General features: G+C 41.4%; 1 protein-coding gene across 1 annotated transcript in view; it reads left to right on the top strand.

The window, feature by feature from the left end:
- The first annotated feature begins 4,540 nt into the window (after positions 1 to 4,540).
- Positions 4,541 to 12,844, top strand: part of LOC145350464 (mucin-like protein) — a 32,877-nt gene continuing 24,573 nt past the window's right edge. Inside the window, exons 1-5 of the mRNA XM_080199664.1 lie at positions 4,541 to 4,547; positions 5,356 to 5,643; positions 7,477 to 7,722; positions 9,653 to 9,805; positions 12,160 to 12,338. Coding sequence (XP_080055790.1) covers positions 4,541 to 4,547; positions 5,356 to 5,643; positions 7,477 to 7,722; positions 9,653 to 9,805; positions 12,160 to 12,338 — 873 coding nt within the window. The remainder of the gene's footprint in view (positions 4,548 to 5,355; positions 5,644 to 7,476; positions 7,723 to 9,652; positions 9,806 to 12,159; positions 12,339 to 12,844) is intronic.

Genomic DNA, 12,844 nt, shown 5'->3' with positions numbered 1-12,844 from the left:
TTAATCTGGACTAATGCAGGGTGATTATTTTATTGTTATCCCTTGAGCTATTTCAGAATGGGGCTTGATTAGGTTGATTGATAGCTAAGGTGATATGACCGGGTGGAGCTAGGCTTATACAGAAGAATCAAGTCAGTTGCTGTTGGGATAGTGTTTGCTTTCTCTATCTCCCTTTCTCTCTCTGAAGTGGAGACTGGAATCTACCAGGAAATAAGTCTCTTTCTCTGAGATTTTGCTGTTTTGGAGTAGATCTTTCTCTGAGGGTAGCTGTGTGAGAATCTGTTTGGATCTCTGTCCAGGGGTATTAAAAGGCTGGAAACCAAGCACCACATGTGTTTTCTTTTGTGCTAACTAATTCTGAAGAAGGATGTATGTCTATGGGAATATTGGTTTAAATTGGAACAATAGAGATTGCTAGTTGTTAAGAATTATACTTTGTCATGTTTAAATATTTTAATTGGTAAAAATTATGCTAATTCTTTTTGTTATGTTCGAACTATTCTTAAATATTCTTAAATAAAATCATTTTGATGAAAACTCCCCAGTGGGTCCATTGAACCATACCTGGAGCAAAATATCTTATGCTCACCCTGATGTCAAAACCAAAAGAAAAAGTTAGGATATAGGCTAACTTTATAATATACTTTGGAGTTTCTGATCTGGTTCCTAACACATGAGATCTCCTCTGTGTAGTTCATTGGCTAATACGATGCACATGTAGAGCAAGAGATCAGAGAGCCATAACAAATAAATTAGATCTATCATTATGGTGCAAATCGTCAAACTTGGATTAAATGTTTATCTCTATTTGAATTTAGTTATTGTGAACATCATATCTTAACAAATCTGTACTATCATATTAAAAAAATACAATACTGCATACTTCCTAACAAATCAATTTGGGAAACAATACACAAGAAGGGAAGAGAAATGTTGGAGATGGACCATGTGAAGGTGAGAGAAGGGTAGGAATTGGAAGCAGTTCTAGATATGAGCGTGCAACAGCACCAATACAATCATTGAAATCATCTCAGTGAAAAGATCAAGAGCAAGTAAAAGGGTTCTGTGGGAGATGTCCACCAGAGGGAGAATATTGGAGGCAGGTGAAAAGGTCTGTTGCATGGAGGAATGTGGTGATGGGGGTGGGGTTAGAAGGTGCAGGGGATGGGTGGCAAGAAGGACTCCTGCACAAAGAAGTGAGAATGGCAGAGAAGGCAATGGTAGGAGAGTTCAATATCCTGGCAGGCTCAAAATTCATTGAAGTGATGATGCAAAGGGAGAAAGTCAGAGGGTACACTGGATACACGGCAAGGGCTGGGATTAGATGAAGGAATGGGGTCAGAGGGAAGGGAAGGGGAGGAATAAACCAGAGGGGTGTCAGTACCAGTAAGGTATTGGGCTTTTAAGAACATAAGAACATAAGAAATAGAAGCAGGAGTAGGCCGTCTAGCCCTTCGAGCCTGCCCCGCCATTCAATAAGATCATGGCTGATCTGAAGTGGCTCAGTTCCACTTTCCCGCTTTCTCCCCATAACCCTTAATTCTCTTGCCTACCAAAAACCTATCCACCCATGTCTTAAATATATTTAGCAAGGTAGCCTCTACCACATCAATGGGCAGAGAATTCCAGAGATTCACCACCCTTTGAGTGAAGAAGTTCCTCCTCAACTCCGTTCTAAACTGCCCCCCCCTTATCTTGAGGCTGTGCTGTCTAGTCCTGCTGTCTTTTCTGAGCGGGAAGAATCTCTCTACCTCTACCCTATCCATCTCCTTCATTATCTTATATGTCTCTATAAGATCCCCCCTCATCTTTCTAAATTCCAACGAGTACAAACCCAGTCTATTCAGCCTCTCTTCATAGTTCAACCCCCTCATCTCCGGTATCAGCCTAGTGAACCTCCTCTGCACTCCCTCCAAGGCCAAAATATCCTTGCGCAAGTGCGGCAACCAAAACTGCACGCAGTACTCCAGCTGCAGCCTCACCAGTGCCCTGTACAGTCGCAGCAAGACCTCCCTGCTTTTATATTCTATCCCCCTCGCTATAAAGGCCAGCATCCCATTCGCCTTCCTGATCACCTGCTGCACCTGCAGGCTGGGTTTTTGCGACTCATGCACAAGGACCCCCAGGTCCCTCTGCACCGTAGCATGCTGCAGCTTTTCACCCTTTAAATAGTAGTCCCTCCTACTATTATTCCTGCCAAAGTGGATAACCTCACACTTGCTAACATTATACTCCATCTGCCAGGTCCTCGCCTACTCGCTTAGCCTATCTAGATCCCTCTGCAGACTTTCCACACCCTCTGCACAATTTGCTTTTTCACTTATCTTTGTGTCATCAGCAAATTTCGACACCCTACACTCAGCCCCCTCCTCCAGATCATCTATATAAATGGTAAATAGCTGAGGCCCCAGCACCAATCCCTGGGGCACTCCACTAGTCACCAAACTGCCAATCAGAATAGCACCCATTGATACCAAATCTCTGCCTCCTATTAGACAGCCAATCCTCTATCCACGCTAACATCTTACCCCCAACTCCATGCCCCCTAGCCTTCTGAAGCAACCTTTTGTGCGGCACCTTATCAAATGCCTTCTGAAAATCGAGAAACACCACATCCACCGGTTCCCCTCCGTCTTCCGCACTAGTCACATCCTCACAGAATTCTAATAAATTTGTCAAACATGACTTCCCCTGAACAAATCCATGCTGCGTCTGTTCTATCAAACAATTTTTCTCAAGATGCCTCGCTATTTCTTCTTTGATGCATTTTTCCCACAACAGACGTTAAACTAACCGGCCTATAATTCCTTGCCTTTTGCCTGCTACCCTTTTTAAACAGCGGCGTAACATTAGCCATTTTCCAATCTTCTGGCACTTCCCCGGAATCCAGCGAGGTTTGGAAAATAATCACTAAGGCATCTACTATTACCTCTGCCATTTCCTTCAGAACCCTGGGATGCATTCCATCCAGTCCTGGGGACTTGTCCACCATCAGTCCTGCTAGCCGATCAAGCACTACCTCTCTAGTGACTGTGATCGCATTCAGACCCTCAACTCCTACCATCCTCCTATCTTTAATACCCGGCAAACTATTTGCGTCCTCCTCCGTGAAGACCGAGGCAAAAAACTTATTTAAGGCCTCAGCCATTTCCTAATCCCCCACCACTAAATCCCCCCTGTCATCCTCTAAGGGTCCAACATTCACTCTAGCCAGCCTCCTCCTCTTTATATATTTATAAAAGCTCTTACTATCCTTTTTTATATTTAGTGCTAGTTTAGCTTCATGGTCTATCCTTCCTTTCTTTATCATCTTCTTCGTCCATCTTTGTTGACTTTTAAACCTCTCCCAATCTTCTACTTGCCCACTACTCTTAGCCACTCTAAACGCATCAGCTTTTAATTTAATACTCTCCTTTATCTCCTTCGTTAACTATGGCTGATTATCCCTTCTCCTACGATCCTTCTTTACCATTAGAATATATTTCTGCTGAGCACCGAAAAAGATCTCCTTAAAGATCCTCCACTGTCCCTCAGCAGTCCTACCGACCAATCTGCGCCCCCAATCTACATTTGCCAATTCCTCTCTCATCCTATCGTACTCCCCTCTGTTCAAACAGAGGACACAGGTCCGGGACCCTACTTTCTCATCCTCCATCTGCATCAAAAACTCAACCATACAATGATCGCTCTTCCCAAGAGGATCCCTCACAACAAGGTCCCTAATTCTACCTGCCTTGTTACACAACACCAGATCTAAGATAGCTCGCTCCCTTGTTGGTTCCATCACACACTGTTCAAGGAAACTATCCCCGCAGCATTCCAAGAACTCTTCCTCAAGCCCACTGCGTCCGACATGGGTCAACCAATCAATATGTAGATTGAAATCCCCCATAATTATCGCCATTCCATTTCTGCACGCATCATTTATTTGCATGTTTATAGCCCGCCCCACCTCCATGTTATTATTTGGGGGCCTATAGACCACACCCACCAATGTCTTCCTCCCCTTGCTGTTCCTTATCTCCATCCACAAGGATTCCACGTTCTGCTCTTTGGAGCCTATATCTTCCCTTACAACCGCCCTGATACTATCCTTAATCAGCAGAGCTACCCCTCCCCCCTTTTCCTCCCGTCTATCCTTCCTAAACACTTGATAACCCTGGACATTCAGCTCCCAGTCCCTGTCACCCTGCAACAACATTTCCATAATGGCCACCAGATCATATCCGTTTGTGCTGATCTGCGCCACCAGCTCATCCACTTTATTCAGAATGCTTCGTGCATTCAGATAAATCCTTAACACCTGAAAAGAAGAGAAAACGTTAAGGTACCGGCTAATTCGAAGAGTGAAATGGAACTGAGGAGAAAGAGAATTTTGAGATAAGATGAGTCAGTGCTGGGTTGAGTGTGTACATGTAGTGGCACATAGCACTCTGTGGATCTCAGAATGTGGCTAGTCTGAGGGATGTGGTATGTCTTGGAGATATATGTAACTCTATATGAATTTGAAATATAAAGGATGTAAATTCAGTTGGAAGCTATGTGGGGTAAGTCAGGGCAGACAACAGTCACTGAGGAAGGAAATGTGGATGTGAAAGTGAGTTTTGATAAATGCCACAAAACACCAGGAGGAGAGGGAATGCAATGAAGGTGAACAAGAGAGAAACAGAAATCCCATTGAAGCGAGGAGCAGAATTTCTTCAAGGTAGGCATTTCTGGAAGTGAAGTGGCAATGAATTAAACACAAAAATTAAAACAAAACACTGCGGATGCTGGAGATCCGAAATAAGATCAAATATTGCAGGAAAAGCAATTTTGGCGACAGCTGTGGAGAGAGAAGCAGGGTTAACATTTTAAATCCATTATGCCTCATCTTCAGAAATGGCGAGGGGTGGAAATGTGATGGGTTTTATGTTGAAAAGAGGGGCAGATGAAGAAAAATAGAAAGAAGGCCAGAAATAAGTTAGAGGGCAGGAAAGATTAAATGGCAAAGATGTCATGGAACGCAAAACAAAGGGAGTGGGAATGAGAGCATTGACTCTACTGTGAAGTTGATCTGTAAATCTCACACGCACACAAATAACTCAATTCTGAATTGTTTTCTGAAATGTATATGTCAAATAAATTAACCTGTTGCATTAATAGCTGTGAGTTAATCACTTAATATTTAGTCATTGTAACAATATGTATTTTGTGAAATGTGTTCCAATTTACTTCTCTGTTTAAATAACACTGATTCTAAGATTCGGTCACTTGCCATTTTAATCAGCTTCTGATAACTAATGTTGACACCAATTCAAAGGAATTTCAGTAAATAATTGTACCTTTCCATTTCTCTGTTGTTTCTCTTCACAGAGGTGTATCATTTCAGTCAGAATCAGTTGGCGCTCGTATGTGAAAAGAGGACCAGATGCTCCGCAGTATATTTTTCTGGACTACAAGTTACAGTGGAGTTAGGCATAGATGGCTTCCTCCAGGCAACAGTCTATTTGCCACATGTTTTCTACAACAGGACGCTTGGTCTTCTTGGCTTGTGGAGCAGTACAACAGCAGATGAATTTTTGTATCCAAATGGGGATTATCTGAAGTTCCGGGGTGGCAGTCTTCCAACTGAAGAGGAAATATATAAATTTCAACAATCCTGTAGGTCTATGTAGTCAGTTACAACATTTGATCTTACCTTATTTTAAACTGGCTCAGCGTCCCACATGTCTCTTCATCTCCCCTGAAGGAAAAGCATCATATTGAGAGGCAGGGGCAACATATCTCAACCAATCAAACCTGTATGTGAACAGTGGAGCTGAGTGTACAGCTGGGCAGACTGGACCCAACCTCTGCCCACCACTACCTCTTGCACTAACTCCCGCCCCCACCTCCCCCCGCCACCCCACCACCCCAACCCCTCCCCCATCCCCAGCTGCTGGCTACTTCATAGTTCTCACAGCTGACAGGCAGGAATGCAGATATTGGTCACAGGGCTGCCTGAAATCTCCATACCAGCGTGATCTCCATGGCTAGGAGGGGAAGTCCAACCACAACACCCCCTTCCCAGTGGAGAGTGGTGAGGTCAATCCCCTGCCACTGGCTCAAACCCACTAACTCCAAAGACCCTTGAGACAGCCTTCTTCTGCAGCCTGGCATCAGCAGAGGGGCAAATGACCACCAAATGGCCCTACCTCTTCGAGGCCCCGCATGTCCCAATAAATAAAATCCCACCTGAAAGATGCTGCTAACACCAATGGAAAACCCTCAAGGTGTGGGCACTTAGTCCCAATTTGGGGGAATTGTCACCATTATAATTTGTGCTTATGTGGCACTTCAGCTTGCAAAAATGTCTCAAAGTCATTCATTGAGTTTAAAGTGCAGTGACTGTTTTGTGGACAATATATTATTTAATAGAGTTATTGAGTAAGTTACCAGGGAAAGCCTACTGAAACAAAGACTGAAAGTGGATGCTAGAGACAATCTGATGTGTTCTGCAGCAATAAAGGTTTGAGGAATCCGGTGAGGAAGTGTTAATCCCTAAAAAAAAATTCCTAACCTACTTTTCTAGTCCCAACAGATGGTCACTTTGTTCCTTTCTTAAGGTAGAGAAAGTGAATTTTTAGGACATCAAGCTAGTGCATCCTTTAGACATTTGCTTCCCTTCATTATTCTCAGTGTATAGATGATTTGGACATGAATAGAGAATAAAATATGACATTTGGTAGCAAACGTAAAAAAGGAGGTTTTGCAAGCAGGGGAGGACTTCCAAAGAAAGGAAAAATGTTACACTAGCAATTCGACATTGGACTGAATTTCCCTGATGTCAGTTATATTGATTGTTGTTTGCCATTATACCATTCAACAGAAGAAGGTATTACTTACAGATTGTCCAGGGTCTGTTTATTTAACTCATCTTTTTTGCTAGGAAGGGAATTGAAGAAGCAGAAAATCATTGAGCACCTGAAACATTCCTATTGCTATTCAGAGCTGAGTGTCTGTGACGAGGCATATCGGGGAAGTTGGCCATGAATAAGACTACAGTATCAGAGAGTAAATGGGAACAAAAAAGAAAGTGATCAATTGACAAGTGGTTGCAGAAAGAGATTTGAATATTAAAAGGATAGATAGTCATTAAGAGTCAATACTGGTACATTACCCTCCCTAGTAGGTAGACATTTGGTTAGGGCAGACAGTAGCCTATAGCTGTGGTCCATGTAGGAGCTAATTATCACATAAATCAAAGGAAATGAAAATCAGGAGAGCTGCCATTGCACCCATTTTACGCCATCACTCTGAGTCCACAATTATCCATCTGAATTTCAGGAAACTCTCTGACACAACATACAATAAGTGTCTTAATTTCAACATAGTGAGGATACACATTGGAGAAATGTATTATGATAATTAAAGATGAATAGAAACAACAAAGCTTCATGTGTTAATGGAGGACAGAATACTTTAACTCCTGTTTCCTGGCATTGTATTTTTTAGGGTTGGTGCCACCTCCAGAAAGTCTTTTTCTTTCACATCAGCCAGTGGAAGAATGGAAAACATTTAGGCCAATCTTCACATCAGCACTCCTTGCATCAGCAGATGATAAAAGGCTAAATGATATCAACAGAACCTGTACTGGCAATACTGCATGTATTCATGATATCCTAGTCACTAATGACACAGAAGTGGGATTGCAAACTAAGGACTACTATATGAAGTATGAGAAATCCACAGTGATTTTTGGTTAGTAATATCTTTTCTAGATAGGTGTATATTGGATAAGTGGATGAAACTAGTGAGACATTTTACAAAAGGAAGTATGGGCATGATTAACTTTACAAGCTGATTTTAATTTTTAGAAAATCTTTAAAAGTGATGGTATGACGTCTTAAGGGTCAATGTAGATCACATGCAGAGCACATGATGGAAACAGAAAATAAAGATACAATTTTGGCTGTTCTTAAATATATTTTGATATTTTAAAATGCCACAGTTACACTTGTTTTCACTGGAAAACCCACAGTAAAGTGGAATATTCAGCTAGAAAGTCAATATCTTTTACCAAAGATAGGGGAGTCTAAAACTAGAGGACATAGGTTTTAGGGGAGAGATACAAAAGGGTCCAGAGAAGTAATTTTTTTCACACAGAGGGTGGTGAGTGGCTGGAACAAGCTGCCAGAGGTAGTAATAGAGCCAGGTACAATTTTGTCTTTTAAGAAGCGTTTATACAGTTGCATAGGTAAGATGGGTATAGAGGGATATGGGCTAAATGTGGGCAACTGGGACTAGCTTAGGGGCTGAAAAAAAGAGCGGCACGGACAAGTTGAACCGAGGGGTCTGTTTCCATGCTGTGAACCTCTATGATTCTATGACTCTATGAATAAAGCAACTTCAATACTATTTGTAATCTGAGAACTATTAATGCAGACTCTGAAGTTTCTCTGATGAAGGTGTTAGTGGACAGCCAGTGTTTTTTGCCTTTGCTCTACTGTATTCCATCTTTCCTTCTCTTGTCTTGCTTCCTCCCCAGAAAATTATGACATATGGGAATAATAGTTTTATGGACATAATTGAATCTAGCCTTTAGTACCTCACTAAAGTACCTTCTTTAAGTATTGCAGACTACTTGATCTTTCAGGAAAGGGCTGGCATCAGATTTAAACATTCTTCAAACAAAATGTACTTATCTATACTTTCATGAAAAGCTATTGACTAAAATTGGGCCTTGTTGGATTTTTTCCTTCTTCACAATCAGAGATTTAGAGCCGGTGTAATGTCTCCAGCTGCAATCTTGATTAAGTCCAGCTGATTCAGTCAGGGCATCTTATTGGCCTATATTTTTCAGTACCAGAGACTGATGTATGATATCAGATGCTTCATCTGAAATTATAGGGGATAGTGAGGACTAAAGTGTTAACACAGAAGTACTACATTGGAACGATTAGAATAAAGGTTCCATGCCTTGATGATCAGAATGTGGTGTGCTTTCCCCAAGTGGTGACCAATTGTAAATCGGATGTAGCATCCTGCTTCTCCCTTTTTTTTCTGTTTTAAAACAAGATACAACCTTACTGTCAAAAATATTAACAGAAGGCAGTATCTTTAGACAGTAAAAGCCCTTTTCATTTATGCAACATAGTAATATAAATAAAGGCCAACTTGGAATGGTTTATTGTCCAGTATTTAGCAATTAAAATTGAATAAACAAGTAGTGAAATGTTGAAAGGATTTTGTAACGTGACTTTATGGATTAAATGAAGCTTGTTTCATTGCATGCAGTTTTTTCTTATTCAAAAAGGATTTGCTAATAGTTTTGTTCAATTTGCACAGTATTAAATCAATACTTTTTTTAAACTGTCCAATGTGTAGAGTGAGCAAGTTGTGGAGGAGCGCTCTGAAAACTTGTGATCTCAAATAAACCTGTTGGACTATAACCTGTTGTCATGTGACCTCTCATCTTATCCACCCCAGTCTGACACCCACATCACCACATCTTGGCTAGAAGTGGTGCAAATTGTATCAAAAGGAACAATTTTACTCAACTTTGCTTTTGTTCCTGCCTACACTTGTGGGTCTGTAGATAACTATGATAAAGGTTGAATGCTTGATGTAACACGGTTCTTTTGCATTGATATTGTGTTTCATTAATTCCATTTATGTTTGTTACATTTAGGAAACATGCCTCCAACATTTATTGGCCCTTTGTTTATCCAGGTTAAAGTTAATACTACAACAAAGGTTCAGTTTACAGCTAAAGACCTCAACAATGATAAAGTCAACTTTGCACTTGTACCACCTATTCCTGAAGGTGCAACAATAAGCTCAGGTATGTAATTATTCATGAAAATCTGAGTGACTGAGAATCCTATCATTGTTTCAATATGGAACTCCTAACTTCCATCCCCCTTTTTTTCTGTTGGCTTTTATTTGCTTCCTGTCTTCAGTTGAGTATTAGCTCTTGAGTAATTAGCTGCTTACCCCAACTCATCACTATTCCTGCCTTCCCATTTTCAGCTACTCACTCTGGTTTCAATCTTCCTTGGATAACTCCATTGTTAATCTCTATCCATCTCCTGGCATTCTCTGAAGAGACCATTGAGATACCCTCCCACCACTGCCTTCTTATGAGCAGCAAACATAATTTCCCCATTTTCCTCTCCCCACCCCTGCCACTCAAAGTGGTACACCCAGTATTGATGTTTTCATCCTTCTTCCTATCCCACTCATTACTGCCCGCTCCAACTCTGTCAGCTGATCAACAATTCCCATTCCTTCTGTATTTGCCTCTGGAGTAATGATTTTCTCATGAATCGTACTATCCCCAAATCAAAACAAAATACTGCAGATACTGGAAATATGAAATAACGACAGAAAATGCTGGATAAACTCAGCTGGTCTAGCAGCATCTGTGGAGAGAGAAACAGAGTTAGTATTCCAACCACAACTTCATTACAAGACAATTGCATTGACGTCACGTTTTGCGTGATGTAATAACTCCCATGTAGCAATAATTTGCCCTTACTGCACCTTTTCTGCCTGGCTGTACTTCTCCCTATCCTCCACAGCTTGCTGTTTTGTGTGGCCCTTATGACCAAATTACCCCTTTTAGGCACTGTCCTTCATCCTCTGGTGCTGACTCATTTGAGAACCTCAGCATGATATATCCAGCTTGGCAGTCCCTACTTCCACAACCTGTAGTCTTATCTGCTGGTGTTTTATGTTCTATCCCTTCCTGCAACACTCTGATTATCATTTCCCAGAATGTGACCTTGCTCTCTTTCCCTTTCCTCTCCTTAATTTATTACATCTTTCTTCACATGATTCCTCACCCCCACTACTTAGCTTAAAGCCATCTCTACTGCCCTTGTTATAAGACTTGCCAGAACACTGGACCCAGCCCTGTTTAGATGAAGGCCATTCCAGTGGTGTAAAGTTCCTGCTTTTCCCAGTACTGATGCCAGTGCCCCATAAATCAAAATCCATTTTTCCAACACCTATCTTTAAATCACACATTTAACTCTCTAATCTTCTTTACCCTAAGCAGAGTATAATGTGGGAAAATATAAACATGTCCCTTTTGGCAGGAAGAATAGAAAAGTAGTATGTTATTTAAATGGTTAGAGGCTGCAGAACTCTGAGGTACAGAGGGATCTAGGTGCTCTTCACAAATGAGGAAAATCGAGCATGCAATGCAACAAGAGATTAGGAAGGCAAATTTGTGTTCATTTATTGCAAGGGGAATAGAATATAACAGTAGGGATATTTTGCTGCAGCTGTATGGGGTGTGTTGGTGAGACAACATCAGGAGTACTATATAAAATTTTGATCTCCTTACTTAAGAAAGGATATAAATGTGTTAGAAGCAGTTCAGGGAAGGTTTACTTGACTGATATCAGGGGTAGAAGGATTATCTTATGTGGAAAGGTTAGACAAGTTGGGCCTGTATCCACTGTAGTGTAGAAGAATGAGACATAATCTTGTTAAAACATGTGAGAGCATAAGCAAGGCCCCATGCACGCCGGACATACTCTCTTCCACTTATTCCATTGGGAAAAAGATACAAAAGTCTGAAAGCATGTACTAATCAACTCAAGAACAGCTTCTTCCCTGCTGCCATCAGACTTTTGAATGGTCCTATCAGATATTAAGCTGATCTTTCTCTTCACCCTACCTGTAACAGCAACACTATATTCTGCACCCTGTCCTTTCCTTCTCCCCTATGTACTCTATGAATGTTTGTCTATATAGCTCACAAGAAACAATACTTTTCACTTCATCCCAATACATATGACAATAATAAATCAAATCAAATCCAGGGAGGACTTGACAGGGTGGTTTCCCCTTGTGAGAGAAACTAGAAATAAGGGAGATAGCTTAAAATGAGATGTCTCCCATTTAAGGTAGATATGAGGAGAAATGTTTTCTTTCAGAAGGTCGTGCGTCTTCCCCAGAGAGCAGTGGAGGCTGGGTGATTGAATATTTTTAAGGCAGAGGTAAATAGATTCTTGATCATGGAGATAGGTAGAATCTGGAGCTGACAATCAAAGCAGTCATGATCTTATTAAATGGCAGAGCAGGATTGAGGGGCCGAGTGGCCCACTCCTCTTCCAAATTCATATGTTCATATTTCTATGTTTATTACTTACTTTTGTATGTATGATGTTTCTTCTAACAATACAGCCACAGGTCTTCTGACCTGGACACCACAAAGTATCAAGCCAGTTCAACTAACCATTCAAGTCAATGATGATTTACGCGGATCATTTCTGAATCCTACTGTCCTGATGTGTAACTGTATGGACGGTGGCGAATGTGATTACAATTCCATCATACAGACCTACTTACAGGGGAAATTCCAGGTTAGTAACTCTGCAGACACCAGAAAATAGTTTGCTGTTCACTGTTGCTCACTTTTCAAAGACAGCTGACTACGTTTAATCCTCTCTTGCCAGAGACAAGCAGGCAGAGTCAGCATGTTGCTTTGCTGGGCTCACAGGCTATCTGATGCTGCACTGTGCCATTGATTGCAGGCACAAAGCTTTGCAAGGGTCAATTCTGCCATATACTGGAATCCAAAGGGATTCCATTCCCTCGGTGATAGCTGATGTGCAACCATAGGCAGAGAATGGTGCTTGATATTATGGTATCAATCATGATGCCTTCATTCTGCGGCATCTGCAATTAAGCCATGAATACAAATCCAAGGATATCTACTGAACATGCTGATGACATTGTTCATGTACAACTGCACAATGTACATGTTGTGATAACTATGCTGCCAAATGACTAGACCATTGGCCTGCTGAAACAGCAATTCCATTGCCCAGACTGCTGTGAGAAAGCCCTGCAGTACTTGGCAAATACA

The sequence above is a fragment of the Carcharhinus amblyrhynchos genome, chromosome 12, assembly GCF_965287045.1.
Source record: "Carcharhinus amblyrhynchos chromosome 12, sCarAmb.v2.hapA, whole genome shotgun sequence".
Classification (NCBI taxonomy): domain Eukaryota; kingdom Metazoa; phylum Chordata; class Chondrichthyes; order Carcharhiniformes; family Carcharhinidae; genus Carcharhinus; species Carcharhinus amblyrhynchos.
Note: the sequence above shows the minus strand (reverse complement) of the source record. Positions and strands in the feature narration are given on the sequence as shown.